At 43.7% G+C, this 25239-nt stretch overlaps 1 protein-coding gene and 1 long non-coding RNA gene across 7 annotated transcripts; one reads left to right on the top strand and one right to left on the bottom strand.

The window, feature by feature from the left end:
- The first annotated feature begins 5529 nt into the window (after positions 1-5529).
- Positions 5530-21313, top strand: LOC144113775 (peptide methionine sulfoxide reductase MsrB-like). Of its 6 annotated transcripts, none has more exons than XR_013310857.1 (6): positions 5530-5853; positions 6035-6147; positions 6671-6747; positions 8670-10664; positions 10709-14250; positions 19449-21313. XR_013310857.1 is itself a non-coding variant. In XM_077647086.1 (6 exons), the coding sequence occupies exons 1-6, from the start codon at positions 5712-5714 to the stop codon at positions 19522-19524; spliced, it is 675 nt and encodes a 224-aa protein (XP_077503212.1). In that variant the 5' UTR covers positions 5530-5711; the 3' UTR covers positions 19525-21313. The 6 variants fall into 6 exon arrangements, 4 of the variants coding, with proteins under 4 accessions (XP_077503212.1, XP_077503213.1, XP_077503214.1 ...); XR_013310856.1 differs by lacking the exon at positions 10709-14250 and adding an exon at positions 19096-19309 and having other exon boundaries at positions 8670-8817; positions 19449-19539; XM_077647086.1 differs by lacking the exon at positions 10709-14250 and adding an exon at positions 14845-14963 and having other exon boundaries at positions 8670-8817.
- Positions 14978-23724, bottom strand: LOC144113779 (uncharacterized). Its single transcript, XR_013310859.1, has 3 exons — positions 23569-23724; positions 22544-22636; positions 14978-18936 (listed from the first exon to the last, which is right to left on the bottom strand). It is a non-coding gene; the product is annotated as an uncharacterized LOC144113779 (long non-coding RNA).
- Between the last annotated feature and the right edge of the window lie 1515 nt (positions 23725-25239).

Here is a 25239-nt window from a genome sequence, read left to right as displayed (position 1 = left end):
AACCCAAGCATGAATATTTTACTGGGTGGGCGTAGGTGGAGGCCAGCTGGAGGGCAGCTGGCTTTTCCACTGGGTCTTTGAATTCGATTTCACCGTCGCTATTTCGTTGTGCTGATGCGTGGGCCCAGTCGAGGTAGGTGGATTGGTGTTGGGTGGCGCCTCTGGAGGGTGGCGGTGTGTGGGGTGGGAAGGTGGATCGAGGCTGTCAGTGGGTGCGTGGGCATCATTCTATCCAGAGGAGCGCGGCAGACAGGTGGCTGGTGCTCTCTGACGGCGCCAAGGGGACGAAAAATTAGCCAGGCCACTGCCAATTGCGCTTCGTCCAAGGTCCTGATGAGGCAGATGTTTCATGATAACGCAGCTCGCACTTAACCCTTCAATAGCAGCCCACCACATTTTGTTAATTTATTTTTATGAAAAGCAACGCCACATAGGCATCATATTCGCCCAACCATTCATGTCCCCCTCATTCGTTCCTGCTTCTACGCGCCGTACCACCACGAATGCCCTAGTGCCGCCCCTGCTAATGCTTCTGAAGCAGGGCTGGGCACGATACTTCAAAAAACTATCTTGGATACCGATACATGATACTCTCAAAAAATTGTATTTCCGATACGGATGTACTCTACTTCGATGCATCAATGAGTTGGCCAGTAATAATAAAGCTGGTAGTATGATTAGCTAAGTTAAGAAATATTTCCGTGATTTCAGGAATCTTAAGTGTAATCGATATAGCGCACCGTTTTTTAAAGGGTTTAAAGTAATGTGGCCACACGGATTTCTTTAAGCTCCAATGACGGCGCAGCTGCTTTGTTTAGAACTTATAGCATTGGATTGAAGCCATGGTTACTTTGAAACGGCCACTTCTACAAGCAGCCTAGCAAAATATTTTTTTAAGCTAACGTACGTTCTTCAAACCTGTCTGTGAGCATTTGACTGCATACGAATAGACTCGAAACCTTTTGTGATGCTTTCCGTTCGTTACTGCAGCATTAAAACGGGTTGCCTATATGCTCTGCGCTAAGATGTGCAAGCTCCGTACGCTTTGGAAATCCGAACGATTTTTTTCCCGGCACTGTGTTTGGCGGACGTTTGAAGTTGAACACTGCGCGTTAAAAACTAGAAAGAAAACAACAACAAAAATAAAAGGGCTGAAGGTTTTTGTTAGGCAGGACATATTTTCCTAATCTCTGTTATTTAGGTGTTACTTTAAGTTAACGGCATTAAGTAACAGCATTGGTCCAAACCGCCGGTCCGAAAGAGCCCAGCCATGTGACCATGCTGTACGAGCGAAGCAAATGAAAAAGGCCTCTCAACAGGAGCGGACACCATGTATCTAACGAAGGTGTCCTTTATCAACGGATAATTGAGGGAATCAAATAGCCACGTCAGCAGGAGAATTCCGGTGGTATAGTTAAGAAGCTTATTTTCACGAACGGCTCTTCAGAACTACGACTTCTTGTAGCGCTGGCATCTCCAAAGGAAAGGAATGCGTCAGTTGATGCATGTGGCGCTGCCGGCGCTACTGACCTCATTGACCAGCGTGCGGAAGAGTGCGTGACCTTTATCGGGCTGACAAAGTAAACAAAAAATGTTCAGTTACCTGGCGAAAGTCGTCCATTTCGGTTGGCCACCACCGCAACTTGAAATACGAGCGAAGGGGTGTTGTTTCTACAACGGTGAGCCTGTCTCCTCATTCCTTCTGCCACCGAGTGTGCAGAAGCGCAATGTATCCGTCGTCTACCTGCCAAACACTGACGGTGGGAAGAGTGAAGACTGGCGGCGCCAACGGCACTGACGTATCGCCACTTTCTAATTGGGCTCCATCCTCCTTCTTTAAGTGCGCTGCTGGCTGAGCGTGCATCGCCGGCCCAAAGTCTGATTCACAAAGCGCGCCTTTTATATCTTTAGCTCTCCTGCTTTGAGCACGCGGCAGCGAGCGTGGCTCGGCTTGAGCCAGTAGGCAGGCCCGTGCACTTTCCTTTCTTCCTATCAGCAACAGCAGTAGCAGCCGCAGACTGATTCACAGCAGCCTATATATATAGCTCAGAATCTACGGCTTTGTTCTTTTGAGTATCCAGTACCGTTAAAATACGCGATACACTAAAAATGTACTTTTGATGCCGATACTTTCATTTTTGGCAAGCGATACCTAATACCGATACACAGACTGTATCGAAGATGCATGTATCTTCGGTACTGCCCATGCCTGCTCTGAAGGATGGAGGCTTCCATCCCCGAGGCCTCACATGGAGAGCGCCGGCACATTCGCCAAGCTTCACTGTAACCGCAGCAAAATGTCACGTGACACGAGCTTTACGAGGTGTACGGCGAGAAGCTGTGGGTAATTGCGTTTTCAATTCTGAAAACATATCTGGTTATTACTGACGGAGATTAGTTAACCAGCTTACTAGCTAACATGATTTACCTATTTTCTGATGACCGCAGCAATGGCATTACTATATGACGCAGAAGCCATCTATACGCCTCTAATTGCAGCCAGGCTCCCAACTGCAATAGTTATAAAATGTTATTAAAAATTTGTTAAGCAGTATACTCGTTAATGCTTTGTGATGTCCGCCAACACTATTATTATGCCGCAGAAGTCTTTATTCCTCGGAAAGCCTTTTATTATTATTATTGGCGGGATTTCGTGAAGCACGCGCGGTATGCAGAGGCAGAGCGCACTCTGAAGATTTCTCTATTCGATCTGTCACATGAATATGATCCAATATTCTCAAGAACCCTTGAAGAAAATCCAAGTTTCCTAACTAGCCCAAACTTGCACTCTGGGCGCAACTTCCGTTATCTGTCCGTACTTTCATTCAACTTTGCTTTTCGTCCGTGTACAGCCTCCAGAATGATTAATCATATCGCGAGGTACTAAAGTGCCTTATAACGGGCGATAAACGAGGAATATTCGCGCAAGCGCGCAAAATCCTCTCCACTGCAAGCGTGGCCTGCTATTTCCTGTTACAGGCGCGGCGCTGACATTGATAATCGCGCGATATTATTAAAAATCCCGGAGGATGCACATTATTTTCTTGGTTTTGCTTGAAAGTCGATCGCCCAGAATAAACAGTCGAACTGTTCGATGTCGTAAGCATTTCGCTTGTAAACAATCCATTTATCGTGAAGGGGTCTCGAATTTCGAGGAAAAGGGGAATTTTTGCAGCGTGCGAGCACTAGTTATTACTTGCCAGTGTTTGAGGGTCTGATTACAGAGATTTTAATTCCATTCGGGGAATTTCGCATTTTTCAGAAAATTTTAAGAATAAAATTTTAAGAAAAGTGAATTTTCGTAAATTTCCGAGAAACTTTAGAACCCGATATTTTCTTACTTATTCCAAACTGCTGCAGGAAAAATATCGGGCCTTCCCCATGAACTTGCTGCCATCACATGCCAAACTATGTTTCTTAACCAAATTACGCGTTTGCTTGCATCACGATAATCATTTTTCTTTGTATAACTTGTTCAATTTTTGTGTACTTTTTCTGTTGTTAATCTATATGTGTCCCACCCCTTATGTAATACCCTAGCACGAGGGTCTTTAAGGAAATAAAGTGAAGTGAAGTTCCAGAAATAGGAATTATTTGGTTGCATTAAGAGAATTTCCTGTTGCGGCATGGAATATCACTGCCTGTTTACCTGTTCTCATAGCTCCGATGCGAGTGGGAAGCAATCAACTGGTCACAATTTTAAAATGTCAGCGTTGTACAGCCAGACCAAGTGAGCCGTTAACACTCCGTATACCGCGGGTAAACAGGCAATTTGAAAGTGGTGCACGAAAAAATATATTTACCCCTAAATTCAAAAATTTTGCTCTGTTGCAGCACATCATAGTGTAGCTAAAAGAGCTCTCTTTTTAATGACATAAAGAAAAAATGGGTTATGAATTGCTTACGAAAAAAAATTGGCAAAATTTGAGAGACGCGCAAAAAAAGGTAGAAAAATGAATACATTAAGTCAGAAAGTAAGAGAATACAAAATATAGAATATATATTTTATGCGTTACTGTCAGAAACTAGTTTACAAAATTACAGAACTTTTCATGCCAAACTTTCTGATCAGTAAAGAAAAAAATTGGCTGTGGTTTAGCTCTGGTTAACCCTAGTTGAACTGCGAAAGCTTCGTTTCCTCGGCACGTCGTCTACGCAGCGTCTCATTCCGACGCTCTCGAGAACTCAAACCGGTCTTTTCCGCAGTTGAAGAGTCACACCGGGACGTGGCACGACTTCTAGCCGCATCTTCGTTACGACGCTCCTCGAGTCGTGCGGCGCGTTCTCCTGGCGTCTCTTGAGCGCATTGTCTCTCCCTCGCTTCGTTCTGTCGTTGTTTCGTCTCTTTCGCGCTCTCCATAACGACTACAGTACACTGAGGCGAAGCGCATATATATATATATATATATATATATATATATATATATATATATATATATATATATATATATATATATATATATATATATATATATATATATATATCGCCCGACCGCGAGGCGGCACCTCCTCTTTCTCTAACCCAGCGAAGCACATATCTGGTAGATCGAGCGGCAACGGGAGAGCCGTCGACGGCCGCGCCATCTGTTGGAGCGTGCCTGCGGCGTTGCTAGGCAACAGCGGCTCAAAGTCGTTCGTCGGCCACGGCATACGGCTTACAGCTGAAGTGCGCGACGAGCCGAAAAAGCTCGCTGGCTGGCGTAGTAAAGCTTTCGCTTTAAAAGAATCGATTGCTCACACGAGGCGGTTTGGGCTACTCCGCAGCGCAGTGCCAAGGTCGATCCCGGGCCGACTGGGCGAAAACTCGACCCACTACACTGCTGGTGGCACAAAATCCTTCAGACCTTCAGTGGCTCGAATAGCAGCGAAACCCGAAAACAAAAGTTACAGACGGGTACCTGTCGATAGTCCAGGCTGGGCAGAGTAGTCATCTCTGTCCGTACTAGAGTCAGACGAATGGACGACATCTTTTCACACAAAGCTGTCGCCTGCATCTACAAAGTTAAGTGCCGATGCTGCGAAATCGCGAGAACACCGCCGCTGCTGAGCAACATGCAGAGAAGCGTCGGTTCGACGGACGCCATTGTCACCATGATCGCTCCGCGTTGACAGGTTCCGCTAGAAGCGTAAAAAGACTCCCTCATATGGCTGTCGAAAAATCCGTATCCGAAATTGAAGTACAGCTCTTTCGCAACATAATGAATAGTGTTACTTGTTCAGAAGCAGCCCGGATAACGCAGAATTGGCCATTTTGCGCCCTCGTTCATAAGGAATGATTTCAATAGGCGCGTTAAAAAATGGCTAAGTTCGGCCGTAACACATTGCTGACTGTATAATATGTACGGTGACGGCAGGGTACTTTTATTTTTCTTCTTTTTATAAGCCCTTTCTAGCATATGTATAATCCGTAGCTTTCCAACGATAGGCATGCAAAATAGAATTTATATTTTCCCGCTTCACATTGTGACGACACCAGCCAGCTAGCAAGCCGACTTGACAGATGAAAACTGAAACGCCGTTTTTAGAGCCGCTAGGCGGCTGTATGTCGCCGGAGCCCCGGAGCGTAGTCTGCTTGGTGCGGTAGTGTAGGGCCTATGTGTAATTATAGGAATCAAAATTTGTTGCTGACATGAAACGAGCTATCATCGGGGCCCAGTTTTAGCAGCAACAAGGCCCATTAGGTAGCGTTCGGTGCCAAAACTTAGTATGGAATGTCTGTGCTATGGGGCGCTCGAAATATCGTGAAGAAGCCTTTCTTCAGCAGGCTATGCGAATGCCTTTTTAGGGCAGCCACGGCGCAAGCAATTCGGCCGCCCAATAATAAGCCTGTCGTCCGCGCTATTCACCTCTCAGGTACCTCAACTTTCCAAACGGGTTCCTGTGAGGATCGAATGCTGTCTAGTGGCCCACTGCAGGCCAGCACTCGGCAGGCGCTGTGAAAGTGGCGGCTTCACGTTGTATTCCGCAGACTAGCAGCTACTTTGCAATGTTGTGTTGACGACCGGCTCATCGTTTGATCAACTCGCTTGTGCAGATCTGTTCAGAATGGCAGACCAGAAGGATGTCAAGGACATGACTGAAAAGGACTGGCGTGAAAAACTCACACCCGATCAGTTTTACATTTGTCGCCAAAGGGGTACAGAACCCGTAAGTTCCGCATTCTGACTTTCTTTGCATTCGTCAGTCATTCTTGACCTCGTAACATCGACTGTTAAGATGTGTCATTTAGTCTACTTGCTTCGCGAGTACGCAGTCTGTTCTTTTTGACGCTTGCGTGCGCAGTTCTCTTTTTCAGAGCGTGAATTCAACGTGCCTACTCAAAATGCGATGGCTCTCATCGGGCGTGGTTTCCACTTGCGCAATGTACTACCTTGAAGCCGCATGATTCACTAAATGCTTTATTTTTACTGTACGCCTCTCTGCTGGATTACTGCGGTGCTAGAACCGAACAGATGGCGTTATTTGACTACTTGTGCCATGGAGCTAGTATCGGTTGGGCTCGTTCTTGATCAAATGAAGACGCTCCAAGCAACTGGACATGACCACGTGTCGGCTTGATTTCTCAGCCGCGTGTTTTAACAGTCCACTGCCGTACCCTGACTTAATGCCGCGCATGCGGAATGCCATATCTAGCTACTGTATGATTTGTTGCCTTTACCTGTATTTGCAGGCTTACAGGGGCCGGTGGGTCAACCATAAAGCAAAGGGCACATACACATGTATTGCCTGCGGTGCTGATTTGTTCAGGTGGGTGTGCCCTGCAGTCTGCCTTTCATGCACTGTTCTTTCAAACAACACATCTCCAGCAGCTCCTGCTTGTTTGACATGACTACCTCAATGTATGAAGGACCGTAAATTCTGGCACAGTATAGGTATTCGTTCACATACTGCACCATCCCTGCTAACAGCATTTGCACACCGTCTCCACATGCAGTAACACAGCTGCTGAATGCTATTTTGTGCTCCAAACACTTGTAAAATGTAAGTAAAACAGCATTACTTGCTACTTATCTTACTCTCCGTAATAGGAACAAAGCATGGCTGGAATTAATTATTTTAATAATTACACACCTGATGTCAAGAAAGAAAATAAACATGCTTGCCCACTATTCACTAGTAATATGATAGTAGAAAACACCTGGATCGAGACAGCTCGAGAAAAAAAAAACTTTTAGAAAAACGCTAGATGTTGCATGACAGTGGTTCTGTGGGGAAGAAAGAATATTGAGTTGCTAGTACCTGTTAGTAATTGACACTTGTAACTACAAACAGTGAATGCAATGGGACTTCTCTTTCCTGTAATCTTTGCAGTCACTACCATGCATCACTACTGGTACTTTACGTGCACCTAGCATACTCTAGTGTGTCCTGCTTAAGGGGGGACACGGGCATCAAATCACAAAAATCTCAAGAAAAAAAATCTTTCAGAAAAACGCTAGATTTGTTATCGATACAGTCTTTTTAATTATATCCCGGAATATTTTTCCTTAAAACTGCAAAGACGTGACTTTAAAAATGTTTTTGTGGCTGTAGGTACGAAAAAAACTGGCTGAAATCACCGTGAAAAAATCAGTTTTCTCATGGTTCATGCCAACGCGCCCGCACCGTTACATTTTACGCATCGTTTTTTCTTCGCACTGCAAAAGACTGGAATGGCCCTCCCCACGACGTTGATGCCATCACCTGCCCATCAAGTTTTGTTAACAATCTAAATATGCACTTCATAAATATCATGTAGGCAATAATATTCAATTTATATTTGTAGTACCCCCCAAAATGGGGTCTTTAAGGTAATAAAGTGAAGTGTTTTTTGACCTGACTGCCCTGCTTGCAGAAGCATAGCATGACAATGGCTTTACGAATTTTCATGTGGTTTGTTGCATTGTGTTCCTTGATAAATTTCTTATGCAGTGACGTTCTTATATTCCTGAATTACTTCTATCATTTTTTCCACTCCGTCAGTAATTTGACATGACAATAATGAGTGAGTTATGCAAGTGTGGATATAACATTCTGTATAGAAAAAAAATCAGGCTGCTAAAAATATATGTAGAATGTCACTGCATAAGCGAATCCTTTAGTTTTAGTGAAACTTAAGAGTTGCTGCAAGTTCCTACCATGTTTTGTTGTCACGCCAGGCTTTCTGCAAGTTTGGTATAGCAGTGAACATATAAAAATTTTTAATGTCAAAACTACATACGATATTTCAGTGCAATTTTGTATTCAAGTATTCAGTGGACTTTAGAGTTTGCCGAATTTTACTGCTCTACACCAAAAATAAGAAATTTCACCTTTGATCCCAGCATCCCCCCTTAATGCAGCCTACTTTTTGATTGCTGAAAAGTGAAGTAGCAAATGAAAATGTGTGTTCCTTGTTTGATATGGGCAATGTGGCAATAAATAACTTTTCTTTTTAACTCTCAAGGCAATGCCTTGAGTGAAGCAAGCAAACATAAGGTTGAAAAGATAAAAATACAGCAGTGTCTTACTATTGTTCCACTGTATGACCAGTGTATTTGAAATGCAGTGATCATGTAATGGAACCAAGCTTACCTGTGGAGGAGCATGAGTTTGCATGGAACATTGGCAGTGAATTTGGGGATGGTCTAGCAGCCAAATATTAGCGATACAGTTGTGGCTTAATGCCGTTACGTTTATTTCGTCCTCAGCTCTGAACACAAATTCGTCTCGAATTGTGGTTGGCCATCATTCTTTATGGCGCTAGGTACAGTGGATGGTGATGAATCACACTCAAGCATTATCCGGAAAGAGGACTCATCGCATGGCATGATACGAACAGAAGTGTGTTGCAAAAAGGTAAACTGAACATTTGTCTTTTTACAGTTTGCGACTATTAGAATGTGTTGGGCTGGCATGGACACAGACCAGTGTCACTGCCGGCAGCCAGCACTGCTCCTTGGTGGCACTCTATTGTAGTTAACCTCAACTTTCAGGAGCAGTGCCACAGTCACATAAGCATGAAATGGCCACTCGTTCAGCGCCGTATGATGGACTGAACAGCAAACAGGAAGAAGACAGTTGCAACAAACCCCTTACTGTTGTTAGGCTCTTCTTTTCAACTCATGATGGTACCTACTGCTTATCACCCTGCAGTGCTATTCTACCAAGCAGAGATGAGCCAGAAAATAATAACAGTCTTTTGCTGACCATTAAAAGACCCATCATCAGGTTTTTAACATTTTAAGTAAACAAGCGCAGTGGGTAGATGGGACAGTTACAGCAGGCGATTAGGTTTGCTTTGTCTTGTGGTTTATTGGCAGTGCAGTGGAGGGGACAAGCGCAAGGCAGCAGTTTCCGAACTGTGTGGTTGGCTTACATGCATGTGACAACAGCACACTTATGTTGTAGCTTCCACTTATCTGTATGCAAGTTGTGTTTCTGTGTTTCTTTGAGGGCTATGTGTTGTGCCATATTTAAACTTTATTTGTTGTCTTTGAGTGTTGCATTTTTGCCACCCTTGCTCTCACGGACATTCCCTGCAAAGAGTTCATTCTAAAATTCTATGGTGATGAGTTGCTGTGTCCTACAGTGCTATATTGATAATTATATTTTAGCATAGTGCAAGACATGGCACGATATTGTGATCTGCTGCATCTAAGCAACAGGTGTTGGTGCACATCTGCCACAACACTGTGGGGTGCATGATGTAGACATCCGATGCAGCTGTATGCCTTGCTCTCAATGGGAGGAGAATGGAAATTTTGCTTGTGGAGGCTAGTTTCTCAGCATGATAGAGGGGCTAGTCTCCCAGCAATAAAGGGACTATGTAATGAATAAAAAGTCGCTTGTAAATGTTTTCAATGCTTAGAAATGATGCTAAGAAGCATTCACACCAAGTATGAGTCTTCGGAACTGAGCCGGCAATTTATTGTGAATTTTTAAAAACCGTGTTTTTAAAATTCTCGGTCCGATTGGTGTGCTCGTAGTGACCGATAGTGAGTCATACTACCCATGACGTCACCAGGCCACCACACGCTGTCATTCGCTGGAGCCACGGCAGCCACGTCACGGGCACACTTCCGGTAGCCGTGAAAATCGTCTGCTCGTGCCGCCGCGCGACCCTCGAGCTAGCGCGAGCCAGGGCATTGCCTTCACGCATATGGTTTTAATTTTCCTCTGCCGCCTCCTTCTGTTGGGAGTTCCGGAGCCACTCGCAGTGGTACTGTCGTCGCTGGCATTCAGCCGGTACGGCGTGAACGCATAGGGCTCGATGCCCCTCGCGGCCGTAAGAGCGAGCAGTCGCGCCTCGAGGTCTGGGTCCATTACTGCTAACTACAACAGACAACAAGCAAAGAAACCTGACGTGCGCCGCAATCACGCCGCCGACGCTGCTGCTGGGGGGCTAGGAGCGACAGCCGAAAGTTGCAAAAGGAACGTCAGCGGATGATGTATTCATGGGCGGGGACCAGTCCCAGACCTGTTTTCTTTATTTTTGTCTGGTGCCCCGCGTGTACGAGTTGAGGGGGAGCGTAATTTTGAATCGTCTATATCTTGGTTGTTATTGATGCTAGCTTAAAAATTCTTGCGTTGGGGTGACGAGTGATGAAATGCCTATCTCTCGTCTGCTTTACATAATCTCAATTAATTTATTGCATAGTCCCTTTAAGAGGCTCATTTCTCCCTGTGCCTTGGAAAGGGCACAGGTGTGAGTATACTCATTTCTCCCTGTGCCTTGGAAAGGGCACAGGTGTGAGTATACTCAGCATGGTGAAATTGCTTAGTTGTGATGGCTATAATTCCTTTGTTAGATACTCTTCAAAGGAAGTTTTTGTAGAAACATGTTCCTTGGATGAATGTTCAAACCACCGCAGTGCATCAAAAATTTTTACCTGAGGGTGGTCGCAGGGCCTTTAATGGGGCCTTTCAATAAAGGTGTGGTATTTCTGGGATGTTGAGAGGAGACGTGGGTCTTGAGATTATCAAAAAATGCAAAATTTTGATTTTACAAAAATGGCATATTTGGGATTTTTATGCAGATACTGCATAAAAAGTTTCAAGGCCTAATTTGACCTCCAATTACTAAGAAATTATATATTTCGCACCAACGGAAAGCGGAAATGGCGATTTCAAAGTGAAATGCGGCAGAACTTGCCCATCGCTTCCCACGACCGCATCCCCTATGGCCGTCATCTTGTTATTGTTTGAAAACTGGACCCCTTCCCCCACATCCTGGTATTATTCACTGCTGCGAAATATTTTTGGAACGTCCGCATTCCGCTGTTTTTTTTTTTTTTCTGGTCTCTATAACGACCCCCCAATGGCTGGCACGCGCACTTCAAATGCGTTTTTCTCAGTTTCATGTTTTTTGCCAACAGGACTGGCCTTACAGAAGTTTTTATATTATGTTTTTGTGGTGCAATATCAATTAACCTTTTACCGTTGAATTCAGAAAGAACTAAACTATGGAGCTATGCTATATTTTGATGGCTGAGTCAAACGTATCAAATTTACTGAAAAATGATGTCACCTAATTATGTTTGGTAATTATGAAACTTTGACATAATTTAAAATATTCATACGATGGTATATCTCAATAAGAATATAAATAGTATAGCTCTGCATGGCAGGTCTTCGGCTACACCTTCATTTCAGTCGGAACCAAAAAAGATTGATGGAAAGTGTCATAAGGACCCATAAGAAATTGGCTAATTTGGCTTCAGTTATTTTTGTATATTATGGGAACTAATTGAGATATACTGAAACTAATTATATTTTTGAAAACAGGAAGATGAAACACATATGCGCACCTGGTTTCATTACGATATCTTTAATAGTAAATATTTTCACTTCAAGACCTGCGTCTCCCCTTAAAACGGTATTCACATTGGGGAAATCGGCGTGGATGGATGTGGACAGGAGGTGCCCGACATCACTGATCCGCCGAAGTACGCCCCTGCTCTTGGATTCACGTTTCACATGGGCAGCAGGGAGCCACCGAAAGGGGCCCCAAAGCCCAGCGAAACGGCTGGGCTTTGAAACGGCTGGGCTTTGGGGGCAGAGGGGGAAGGGGGTTTAAAAGGAAAGAAGGGGCCAAAACAATAACCTCTTGCAGGGTTGTGTCAATGCCCAGACACTGGAGGCAAAAAAAATATGAAGAGGGAAACGGAATAGATGCCCCAAAGGAAGGAAGATAAGAGGGAAAAGACACCCGGAGGGGGAACAGACAAAAAAAGAAAGACGGCAGGGGCTGCACCTCACGCATGCCACCGAAGGCAACACCTCCTGGAGAGTCGGGGACTGAATGTAGCGGCCAAAGGAGCGGTCCCCTCCTCAGTCGGCGGCCGCCGCCGGCACAAAGCCAGGAGCTACGTCGCTGTGAGCACCCTCAAAGGCATGACGTGTGTGCAGTCACCCTCACTTAGAGAGGGATTCCATCGCCCGTGTGAATACCCCTTCAAAGACGCAGCTTCACAAATATCTTCCAGCAAACATTTTTTTTAATGCGTTTTTTAAAAGCTGAGTTATTGGTCGCCAAAATTTAAATTTCAGCGTCTTTGTGCCTTTCCCTCTCATCAGTTTTTGCATGCTCAAAGGTCAGAACTCGTCCACCGGCCCCATTGTGGGAATTCCCTGTGAAGGGAAGGGGGGGGGGGGGGGCAGAGCTTCCTGGCCCGCTCGAGCGACGCTTCTGACTGGCTCCAGCCTTGGTAGCTGCGTAACGCCTGAAAGAATCTTACCAATGGCCATCTCTGAACAGAATTACGCAGCAGCGTGCAATGTAGGAGGGCTTAAGCATGAAAAAATCGCCGGAAAGGTCTTCCCAACTTTCGTGTGTGATTGTGGGTTCTCTGTTCCGTGTAAAAGTCTATTATTTGGCTCCGGTGTTCATGACGAGAGAAAATAGTCATTGAGCAAGTTTATGTACCCTCCTTCAGAGCCCATTTAATTCCATCAAGCAGAGATGAGCCAGTCTGACCGTTCCATTCACAAGCTTTGCTTACAGTTGCTGCATGGGCACAAAGAATAAAGTAGATGGCACCAAAACCTTATAGCAGTAGCCTAGCAGACGATGGTTTGGTACATGTATTAGTCTTATCTTGCCACAAGGTTGTCATTGCACTGACCAACAAATGGTTTGGTTTGCATCTGCATACATTGCTCTGCCGGCAAAATGCAGAGTTGTTTACAAATAGATAAGGATTACAAGTTTGCTTGAGGTCGCACATTTCATGATTTCGCTATAATAATCGTGTGCCTTGTTCCTGTCTGTAACAGTAATGTGGTAACCAAGATCTTTTCAGTACCACCGTCACTATCAGGTCTGCTTGGTTCCAGATGCACAGATACTTTAAACAGATTTTATGTGCAAGTCATGGCGGCAGGATTTAACATTAAAAAAACAAGTATGCGTGCTTTACAACATGTTGTGCTGCAACCTATAAGAAAGTTAACATCTCCCTGGCTTTTGCTTTTACTTTTGCTTTGCCAGAACCTAATGCCTACAGCCTGAGAGCTATTAGACTACTCAGTCGAAATGCCTGAAGCAGTACGATGTCCAAGAAGAGAAGCTACTACAGTGCTTCATGGATAACTTGACTCAAATCACACTGTAAGACAAGAATGATGTTAGCTCTTGCGTGGGTCCTGTTGTAAATGTAAGCACTGCTGTTGAAAAACTTGGGGGCCTTCGTAACCACATTCTTAAGAAGATGCAATAGCATTTAGATTGCCTGCTATGGTGCCCACAATGAGTATCTAATGTTGTTCTTGCACTTTTCCTGCCAAAACTCCAGTTGAAACCGGTTCCATTGCACTTATATGGTATGAATGAGTCATCACCTTCTAGAATGTTCCAGAACCTACCATTGGATTATCATGTGTGTAGTGAAGAAGACGACGAAGCGTTGTACGCGCGCACACGAGATGATGAACGAAGGATACAGAATACAGAACGGCTTGTATGAAGTTGACTGCTGCATCTGCTGTCTTCTTGTCCTAGTTACAATACAACAATGTTGTATTATACTAATCCACCTTAATCCATTTTCTGGGGCTGGGCCAACTTCCAAATTTTAGGGGTCCTCTGATTTTTTAATTTGACGATGCCCTATGATTGGTCCACTGGTAGTCATGTGGTGTTGATGATGTCACAACCCTTTCAATCGCATTCATAGGTAGCGGGGAGCCCTCATACCAGTGCTGGCATAGCGGTGCAGCAGTTAAGCCATGCGTCACTGCTCCAACAAGTGGCCATTTCAAACACAGCCACCGGTGGGGCATGAGACCCAGGTAGCCCTTTTCCAACTCCTGTAAGGCTCATGTGCAGTGCCATATAGACAAGCATCAGGCCGCGACTCAAAGAGATGCGGCGGCGCTGGCATCAGCAGTGACTTTCGTTGTGTAGACAAAAAGCGGGACCTTCCGCACTGGATGCGCCATGCTTGCGTGTTTTTTGGCACAATTCAATGCGGGCCGACAAATTTTGGTGCGGTTGGTTCAGCCGCAATGCAGGAGAAAGGAAGCGGCATAAGTTGCCACAAGTTTATTGCAGTCAGATAGGGGCGAAAGCGACGGCCAGGGGCCGAGGAACAAGACAAGTTCGGCGACGGATCGGCTTCGCGGCTAATTATTACCGTCGAGCTCGTGGGTTATTACGCTGTGCTCGTTTTGCCCCTTGGGTTATTATATTGTGTTTCTGCATTCAAATCTAATCAGTTTGTTTGTGTCTCTAACCTCGCATCGCTGTTCGGTCACGTGGTGAACTGTGCAAAAATCAAGTAACGCCTGCAACTCGTTCTCATTCTGTCATGCTCTCAGCATAGGTTTAGGCTCGATATTCCGTGTGCTTGAGATCGTAAGTTGAACGCAGGAGGCCATTTTCAGATGCTTATCACCTGGACAACGTCCCGATTATTACTTTGTGCAAAAAAAAAAGAGAAAAGGCTGCCGCCAGTCGCCTTCAGCGTTCACACCATGCTGCACTTAAAGCAGCACCGGGCTTGGTTAGTAGCACGCACGACGTTTTCTTTTTCCGTTTTCATTTTCGCAAATTTCAACATGTACGTCGTTTCAACACCGGTCCAGCGACGCTAGGATCTCGACAAAGTCGCACGGTGTTATTTCCCAAATTATGTGAATTTTCACACTGTGGGTCGATCAGAACCTGGTGAACACAGCAAATTATTCGCCAAAAGCCACTCCAATCAAGCAGAATGCGCACACATGAATAAATTCTAAAACAAGAAGCAAAATTTTATAGCTTAGCAGAGTGAGCGTAAATTTCGTTTGGAGCTCGAGTAAAATGTCTATGCATGCACTCGCAGAGCTCTCGGATCGCATTCGCGTTATTCAAAGCAGCTATAGTGTTCATTAATTTCTAAGGTATCCGGAGTTTCGTCGGTATCTGGAGGTTCATCATGCGAGAAAGATGATTTGCGTCGTGCATCACGTCGTCCTATCTTGCACTAGCAATCGGATATGCTTTATCGGCCCATAAGTTGAGAACTGTGGACGATTAGTTCCTCCCCATACCTCGCGCTTTCACCCGTTGTAGCGCTGCGCTTTTACTTGTCGCCAACATAGGAGCAGAGAAGTGCCCGATGCAGCACTCCGCCTACTAATTCCTTGTGGCAAGCAGGCTGAAAAAGTGCAGAACTACTCTCTGAGCATCAACAAAAATGTTCATAACCATAAGAGACGCGCATGCTTTGAAATATTCGCATACACCAGTTGGTTTTGAAGTCAGCGTCGCTTGGCGCAGTGTAGGCGTGCTGAGTTTTGCCTACACCCCGCGTCGCTGCCGACCGCAACGCCACCTTTGTTTACAAGCATGATGCTTGTCTATAGGGCAATTTGCTCACAGTACAAAAGGCAGGTTGTGATGTCACAATGTCACGTGACCTCTCAACCAATCAGGGAATTTTGTAACAGAAATTCTGGAAATTTTTTGTGAGATGACCACCTAAATGCTATCGCATTAATAACATTGTATAGCTTTGTTTTAGCAGTGGGCTCTTTATAATTAATTTCTTCCATTTGTCTCGTCTTTTATCTGAAGTGAATCATCTCTCCATGCAAGGTGCCGTCTATGCCAAAAGTAACCAAGCAACAGGGTTTATTTTTTAGCCATGTATGTAGCAAACCACTTATGGCACCCCTTAAGCTCTAAATTTGTAAGAACCCTTGACCTCACTTTTCGAGACCTTTTGGTCTTGAGGGCTGCCATATGGGCTGCGCTGTACAGCTGAGAAGCAAACCATGTTGCCCGGTTACTTGTCGCAAAGACGTAGGTACCTGTGTTCACATTTAGAGAGCTTTCCTGTCTGTGCAGAAGACGGCACTCTGTTCTGGCTGAGTCCTCATTTCTGGCATGGAAGTTGCTTTACAGGAATGAAGATTTTTTACATTTTGCTTATTATTGCAAACAAACAATCTGGCAACCACTTTTTATTGTTCTCATTAAATCCCTGACCTACCTGCTGGCTCACAGCTCATCATCTAGAGCTGTGCTAAAGATAATGGGCTGCATAACCAAGTATGCAGGGGTGTATGAATAGCGCTTTTCAAAACCAAATTGAATATGAATAGTGTATCTAAAAACTGAATCAAATATAAATCAAATATTTTCATGAATATTCGCTACTTTGGTAAATTTGTGAAGCATTAGTGACGGTATGGCACTATAACTTTTCGGGTTATAGCTACAGCTGTCAAACGACACAACCCTGATCTCAGTTAGGTGGACGTAAGAAGTCAGAATATGTAATCTATGGCCACTATGCTAAATGTATAGGGAAATGAACTTTTGCTGCTAACAACAGCAAATAAACAGTGGATGAGGGGGGCGTGAGGTAAGTATGAGCCATGGCCTCCGAGACTGGGCGTCAAGGCAGGAATTGTTGGGCATGCCTGAGCTCTGCCACATCATCGAATCTTAAAAGTCATGTATGAGCATTATTATTGCTGTCACACAAATGAACAGTGTCACAAAGCTTAACCTTTCAGCCCGCACACTACGGCGTTGGCACTGGCCCTGTTATTCAAACAGCTTTTGAAGGAAACTACGGCAGGCCTTATTCAAACTTCGTGCCAATTATTAGAGAAGAATTTGAAAACTTGAGAATTCAATTCGGTCTGAATAATTTTAAATATGCACTATTTGGTTTGTTTCGCGAATTGAATACGAGATTGTTGGGTTCACAATTAAAAAATTTCGTACATTCGCACACTCCTGCAAGTATGAGTTGTTGATGGACAGGTGCTTACACCAAGCAAGTATTTTTTTTAAGGTGCTGCACATAACCATGGGCTCAATAATGGATTGTGTCAGTTAATTGCATAACTAAAACAAAACAGCTAATAGAGCAATAACCAGCTATATCAGTGACAACTTTACAAAAAACATACTCTTCAGCATAAAAAAGTAACCAGGCCCAAATCTTTCAACGAATATTACTGCAAAGAAGTGCTGACACATCAAATTTTAAGCGCACGTTTACTTTGTACTACTCGCTATATGTGCAAGAGCAAAGGTACCAGAAAGGGTAGCATGTTGTGAAGAAAGACTGATCAGTTATACAGCTTGTGAAGCCAGACTGCATAATGCAGGGTGGCTACAATGGTTGAATTTCACTGAGTGGAATTCTTTGAGACTTGCATTGAAGAATACCATGTGTACAACACCTCAGTATTGCAAGAGCAGGTGTAAATTATAGCAAGCAGTGTCATTTACTTTGAACTCTAGTACACCAAACCCAACTGCCGTCTCTGCCATGGCTTCAGACTCTTATTTAAAGAGCAGAATAAAAATGTGATGTCCATGTCAAGAAGGTCCAAATTCCTAAACTTCCAAAAACTATTCGAACTAATTGAGATCCAGTTGTTTTAAATCGTTTCCGATTAGCTCCAGTTCTGTAGGAGTTCTAAATGGTAAATTTTTGTGGGGCAGATTTTGTTGGCTGGAATAATAGCCCACTTATAACGAACCTGATGATCATTCGAATTTAGTTCGTTATATCCGGTGTTTGTACTAAGTGGACTATTCGTATTATAGCCAGAAATGTTAAGTTCGCCGAAAGGGATGTTTGTTTCTTAAAAAACTGCATTATCCTGTCTACTTATTCAAAGCAGATCCTACCTCGGCACTTTCCAGGCTATCCACGGCAGTCATGTTCTCCTCGTCGAGACCCTTGTTGCCAACAATCATCTTTACCGATGGGATAGAACTAATCGTGGTTGAAGCGCTCACGGCAGGTGGTGGCAGGCCGGCCTATTCCTTGCGGTAGGGAAATGTTTGTAGTTGGTGTAAAACGGCTTCGTCAGAGCACGCGGCTCTGCAATGTTGTCCGCACGAACATACTCATCCAAGGAAACATCTGGCAAGCTTTGCATCAGCAACGCGTTGCAGCAAATCTACATGTGTCTGATTATGTGTGTTTTTGACAGCTTCATGTATCATTCCTGGGCCCATGCAGGAACAAAAGAAGCGCAGCGTTTGTAGCACAGAACGTATCAGCTGCACTGTTCACTGTCTGACGCTGCCTGCACATGGTAGCAGCGCGAGAGGTGGAGCCAATGGGGCAAGCGACGCATACCATGTGTCCGACATGGCCAGCAAGACAGTAACACTTCTCAAATCGCTGCTGTTAGTTGATCCACGACCATGCGCAGTAGCTTTGCTTTCGACGCTGCCCCTGTCTCATGCCTACTGTGGTTCTGCTTCCACTTGGGATGCTTTGTCCATTGCCTGCGTGTTAGTCGGCAGGCACACTTGGCTGGCGGTCACTTACTGTTTCAGTGCTGCTTTTTTATTACTTTTTGGATCGACATGTTCATTCCTCGGCGGTGTCGAGAAGGCTCAGAGACGCTCTTCAATCTCCGATTGCTGAAAGCAAGAGTTCTTCAGCTTCGGGGCGAGTTTACGGTTCCTCTTCGTTCGCTATAACCGAGTGGTGCGACCAAGGTTGTTCATTGTATCTGAAACGAATTGCCATTTCCCTAATGCACATATTGACAGTAGCACCACACTTGCTGGTAATAAACAAGCGTTTGTTATATCTGCGGCCGTTATAAGTGGGCTTGTCTGTATTGTAATTTATTCAGGCTTTCTGCTCTTCTTTTCCCTATTCTTTTCAGAGAGCCTTTACTGTAGCACCGCCTCATATCGGGAGCTAATGTTCATAAAGGTGCTAATGTTCAGCCAACACGAGTTATGCAACTGTGAAAAATATCCTCCTATTGTGGATTCTGTATCAACAGTTGGGATGCAGTATACAAGTTTTACATAAAGAGCAAAGAAAAGGAAAATTTACAAGAGTTAAGCCACCTTTGCAGACGACACTGGAAATCTGTATGTATCACAAGACTAATTGTTGAAAGATTTCTTACAAATGTCACTGCACCGGTGCTTATATCTTAACTTCTGTCTACATATAAACAGCTCCTTCTTGCATGCATAACTAGCGTGTACGTCATCCCAATCTTTGCAGTGCAACTCTCACCTGGGGCACGTGTTCAATGATGGACCACTCCCAACACGACTTCGCTTTTGCATCAACAGCATAGCGCTCAACTTCAGGCCAGCACCGAAATGAAGAGAGCCTTCACACAAAGTCAGCATTAACCAAGCAATATGGACACGCTTTTTCTGTAGATGATAAGAGTGGCAGCTAAGCTAGCCAGGAATCCTTGCACTGTCCTTCATATGGCAGCGTTGTTCCACTGCTTTTTTATGTGCTTCTGAGGTACCTCAGCTGGGCTTTTTAATTTTCCACTTACAGAAGGCTGAGAGCAGGGTCGCCTTATTTATGGCAAAATATACTGAACAATGGAAACACACATTGCGACAACCTGCCCATTTAAAAGATACCATGCAAAAATGAAGTTCTGACCGCTGCCACTTTAAATTACCTTGCTCTGTGAAACATGCAGGCAAGGGTGCTCAAGAATGCTGAAACAATTAACAAAAGGCAGTGAACAGCCACAAGTCTCTCTTTCTTGCATTTGTGAAAATGGCAAGAACTGTTTTGAGCAGTGCATTTTATTAAAATATTAGACGAGCGGACCACGAGTGGTTGAAGAAAGCAAATATTTTGTGCCCAGGTATCAAGACGGCTTGTGGTGAACGCCTCTCGTAAGGCTTAGCATGTAAAGTAAATGGTAATGCAGCAGCCCTAGCTGTTGACGTATTTTACCATTGTGTGCTTCAGCCTTGTAGCTTTGCTTTATGATGCGTCTGATTTCTGGTCAGATCTGTCTTATTTATTACTGTATCAGTTGTGTGTATGACATGCATTGAAGAGCTGCATGAGCAGTGCTATTCCCAGTGAAGAGAGGTGTACAGGGTGGTTCACAAAATGTGGGACAGTACATCATGGCATGTATGTCAACTGTTCATTACTTGTCCCATATTTGGTTTTTTAATGAAAACTATTTAAAGCATGCTTTGGAGCATGCAGCTTGATCTTAAAAATCATTGCTTTGTAGCTACTTGAGTCATTTAACTTATATGTGTGAGTGCTTCCCAAAACATGTAGCAAGCTACTGTTTAAAAAAATTCATCTGTGTGACGTGCAGCTTTCTTATTTCCATCTGTGTTGATGGATACATCACTTAGGTATGTAAATATGTGTTGAAAGACCAGAGAACCCAGTTTTTTCATGTGCTGAAAGACTGCCACAGCCTTTCTGAGGCTCAGTGGCAGATTGTGATGTTTAGGGGGTTTTACTTTAGTCTTGTTGCACTGAGTGATGTCTTTTCTAACTCTGGGCATGGGACACTTGAGTGTTTATATAATTCTTCCCAAATTTGGGATGATTGCTTCTTTTAGCAAATGAGAAGGGTGGATTACTGCTTGATGAAAGATGCAGCAAATGCAAGGACTATCCATTATATATACATCTGCTAGTAAAAGTAGCCCATGAGAACAGTGCTTTTAGTGCAACACGTTTTGTTTTGCAGCAGTGCAGGGTAGTTTCACAATATCTATACAAAACCATGCGTCAAAACTAAGTACCTGTTTCTCACCTGTGCCAGCCTACCTTTTTGTCTGTGTGTGTGTACATGCATGTAATTTTCTGCAGCTCACACCATGAACCCCTGAAGCAGGGTTCCTGCTGAATGTGTTTTGTCATTTTTATTTAACTAAAAAAAAGCTTGCACACTTTTCAATTGCTTTTGTTAATTAAAAAAAAAAGTACCAGACTTTGCAATTGTTCTTTATGCGTGTGTGGCAGTACCTTGTTTAGTATCTGCATCAGAACAGCAAGCATTTGCTAAAAGTGAAATGTATCTGAAGTGGTTGTCATGGCATTAAAAATAAATGTATTGTTCAACGGCACATGTCGTCCTGTAACCAGCTTGGTGTCTTTCTCAGCTACACAGGCACCTATGAATGCTGCCACAGTATAAATCTTGGTGGCATCATACTGGCGCCTGTTGTCAAAAGAAATAGTACCTCTTTGTGAGTTAAATTAAAAGCATTAAGTTGAGTTACATTGATTTCCATTGACTGAACGTCACTGGGTTTCATGGTATTGTAAGTCTAAGGACATATGCTGGAATTCAAATGCGGCAATTAAATTCTTGCCCATGAGCACAGCATGCCTGCTGAACTCCCCTGCAAGATCGCCTGTCAGCAAGCTGCGATGTCGGTACCACGTTTCGTTTTCTTTAGCTGCTACTTGTGCAAGTGCAATCTACTGCTTTGATAGTGATGTTGACAATGACAATGTTATGGTGGTACAGGTATTCCCTCGCAGACAAAGGTGTCCACTCTAAGCGGTACTGTATTGCATACAAGACTGAAGCTGTAAAGCAGGAAGTATAGATTCGACAGCACAGGCAACAGTCGTATACAGCTTAAAATTGATACTAACATAGTTGTCAACCATTTCTGCCCGCATTGCTAAATCACTGTTATTAGTAGCGAGGTGTGTAAAATTTAACATCCCAAAGCCACTCGAGGGCTTTGAGGTATGTCATAGAGGAGGGCACCAAATTGATTTCGATCACCTAGGGTTCTTTAACGTGCACTGAAATCACACAGCACATCAGGGTCGTTTTTGTACTTTGGCACCACTGAAGTACAGCTGCCATGGCCAAGATTTGATCCCGTCATTTTCGATTCAACAATCGAATGCTAAAGCCACTGAACAGCCACTATGGTGGGTTGAATCACAACTGCTCCGGTGTCGGTGATTTATCAAATTATGACACAAGCACCTTGTTTAGGGTTCCAGCTACCTTTCAACATGTGTTCGGCACTGCTCTTTGCCTTGTGTGCCAGGCGATTTTCATAACTGCAGTAATTTGATTAGCATGCTGTGAACAAAGTAAGTACCTGAAAAGTTTATTTGTTACATCATCTATTTGTTAAGTTGTTATACTGCTCGTAGCTAGCCTTTTGTACAGATTTAGCTTCGATATATAGTAGATAGGTCAGGGAATGGTCATTTCACTGGTTGTAATATGACCATATCTTGAACCCACCATCAAGATGATACAGCACAAGACATTGATTGCTCTTATGTTCAGAAGATGGTTGGCATGCTAAAAACGTCTATACTGAGATACTGGCACTTACAGAAAAGCTTGGAGCAAACTCGCATTTCCTGAATGCAGTCATCCTTGGAAACAGGTCACAGCCCCATTCTTGTAATACTTGGCATAGTAATGCCTATGGAGTGCACATACAAAATTAGCCTAGGTTGTTTATTACACCACATATACACGAGTACAGTAGGTTGTTAGAAAATATTTTCAAATAAAGTGCCTTTCCATAACATGCTAATGGTAAAAAATATAGTGCATAATTTTCAGAACTGCTAGGTGCATTTTATGCTGATCAAAAAGGAACAGAAGGTGAGTGACAGTTCTCATCTGTCACTGTGAGGTCCTGATCTTTCATAAAAAGATCTTTTGCAAATGTTGACGTCATGTTTTGTGGGAGCCAGTAATTAGTTATTTTAAATTCTTGATGCTTCTTTATCCGCAATTTTCTCTGCAGTAAGATTCTTCTACACTAGACCGTACCTTTTAATACAACACTGTCCTGCAACACTGTCTCTTGGTCTTCAAAACATGCTGAAATGGAGGCCTCCTGATTATTTTCAACCACCAGGGGTTCTTCAACGTGCGCCCACATCTCAGTTCAGTAATGTAGCAAGACAAGTGCTTGACAGAGTACATGCAGACAACCACCATAAAATGACAAGCATAATAGAGAAAACATATTTGCAGGTACACCTGCGAAATGCTGGATGGTGCTGGTGCAGATATGCAACTAAAGTAAAGAACTAGAGTGGTGTAAATGCCAGACTAATGTTTGGCTGGACTCTGTAGTACTCCAAGAAAAGGGTTGCTGCAAAAATTTGGCACTGCAGCCCTAAAGTTAATTTCTGGAAATTAAAAGTAAAATGATGGCAGCTCTAGAACACGCGCAGCTGCGACAATGGAGTGCTTGCATGTGGGAAACATTTCAATGGAGGAGAAATGTAGAGGCCTGTGTACTGTGCAATGTCGGTGCTTGCTATTTGTCTTGTAACACCTATAAGAATGAGGTAACACTCATTCTCAAAATGATAGTGTACTGGTGTTCTTTGTAGGTACCAGGCTCTGGCTGGTGAAGCTGTCACATTTCTTGTTGAGTTGTCGGTCAGAAACACAGTGCTCCCATCTGTTCAGCAGGTGCCAACTGCTAAACTGCCAGGTTTCGGCATAGCCCGAAAGTTGACAAAAAAATCATTTTTTTTTGCAGGCAGAGAAATTGCAAGATTGAGTCAAGAATGCATTTCTTCATTAATAGCCAATATAGGTGGGAGGTATAGCAGTGAGCAGAGCTATGCTATGCAATAAATTTGATGCACTGAAATTAAAGATATTGAATAAAGCAGCCAGGCAATCTAATCAAAGGAGCCTTCTTCACTGAGAGTGATAATAGATGGTATTTGAAACAAATACCATGTAGCTGCCACACCATTCAATAAAATGAGCAGCACCATTAACCTAACAAAAAATTACGAATGAAGACGTACTTCCACTTCAATGACGTCACTTTTAATCTGATCGTCGGAGCAACCTGGGCAGCAGCCGTACTTGCTTTGGAAGCTACCAGCTTCCCTCCGCAATGTTTAAAATGCTATCTCGGAGTCTGAAAAACCTCAGTCGTTCACTGCAACAGCAACAAGTTAGAGATAACTATTTAGGAATTCATACAACAATAAGTGTCTGAACAATCAACCCTGTAGCAATAGTGACAGCATGCACAAGAGTAAGCAGGCATTGGGGCTTTTATTGAAAGGTGCCTTATTTTGTGTGTACCACCCCTATCACAGTAGTCTAGAATACACAATGTGTTCTGTAGTTCAAAGAAATTGTGTGCTGGGAGCAGTACTAGACTTTCAGTGTCTTGTTCCCAAAAATGTTTTCAGCCACATGACTGAGCACAAATAAAAATAAGATCTACTGTGTAATGTTGTCATAAATACAACAGGCCAACAGTTACTAAGCCAAGGAAGCCACAGGAAAGCTGTGAAAACTTGAGATATGAAATTCTGGTATTTGGGCTGTTGACAAAGTTCCTAGGTTCAAAATGCACCAACTAGCTTAAAAAGAAGTTTTACTGGACAAAGTATAAATTGCAACATACCACTGTGTGGGACTACACCTACATGCTCTGCATTTCAATGTTGGCACAGGTATGACTGGATAAAATTTTTATCAAAACAACTAACTTCACTTCAGTATAGCTAAAACCATTGTCCTTGTCACTTTCTTGTGTTCATCTGTGTTGGCGCTTCTGCGGTCCGTATCATTCGCCAACTAGCCCAGCAAAAAGTTCTGCAGTGGCTGCAACACTGTTTTTTAGTGTGCACAGTCTCACCTGCTGCATTGCAGCCCTAAACATGCACCACTGCTTTGTGCAACAAAACTAGTATGTGCGCAACTCTTCACATAAAGAATTTGATGCAAGATCTCTATAATGACATGGAAAACGACAGGAAATCAAAGCAGTGCTGGGCTGACGCAGGCAGTTCTACCCAACTGCACATCATGTAACTCTAGCTGTAGCATTATACGGTTCGGCATTTGAAAATTTTTCATGCGTCCCATTGAGAAGAGATGGTTTCTTGGGTTCATACACGAGCACAGCAGCAGCATATACTAACTTATGTATTAAGTATTTCCCAATTTTTGTGAGGTACGCCGTAAGAAGAGTTTAATTGCTGAAGCGTGCTCCACGTTATTTTGGCGGGGCTGCACATGGCTGCAATACTTTCT

The sequence above is a fragment of the Amblyomma americanum genome, chromosome 1 (genome assembly GCF_052857255.1).
Source record: "Amblyomma americanum isolate KBUSLIRL-KWMA chromosome 1, ASM5285725v1, whole genome shotgun sequence".
Lineage (NCBI taxonomy): Eukaryota > Metazoa > Arthropoda > Arachnida > Ixodida > Ixodidae > Amblyomma > Amblyomma americanum.
This window is presented reverse-complemented; position numbering and strand designations above follow the sequence as displayed.

What these genes read in the sequence shown, in the direction of transcription:
- LOC144113775 (XM_077647086.1), top strand. Translation starts at nt 5,712, where the DNA reads ATGTCTGTGCTATGGGGCGCTCGAAATATCGTGAAGAAGCCTTTCTTC. An exon ending in CCGCGCTATTCACCTCTCAG is followed by an intron (nt 5,854 to 6,034) that starts GTACCTCAACTT and finishes TCGCTTGTGCAG; the next exon opens with ATCTGTTCAGAATGGCAGAC. An exon ending in TGCGGTGCTGATTTGTTCAG is followed by an intron (nt 6,748 to 8,669) that starts GTGGGTGTGCCC and finishes TTTCGTCCTCAG; the next exon opens with CTCTGAACACAAATTCGTCT.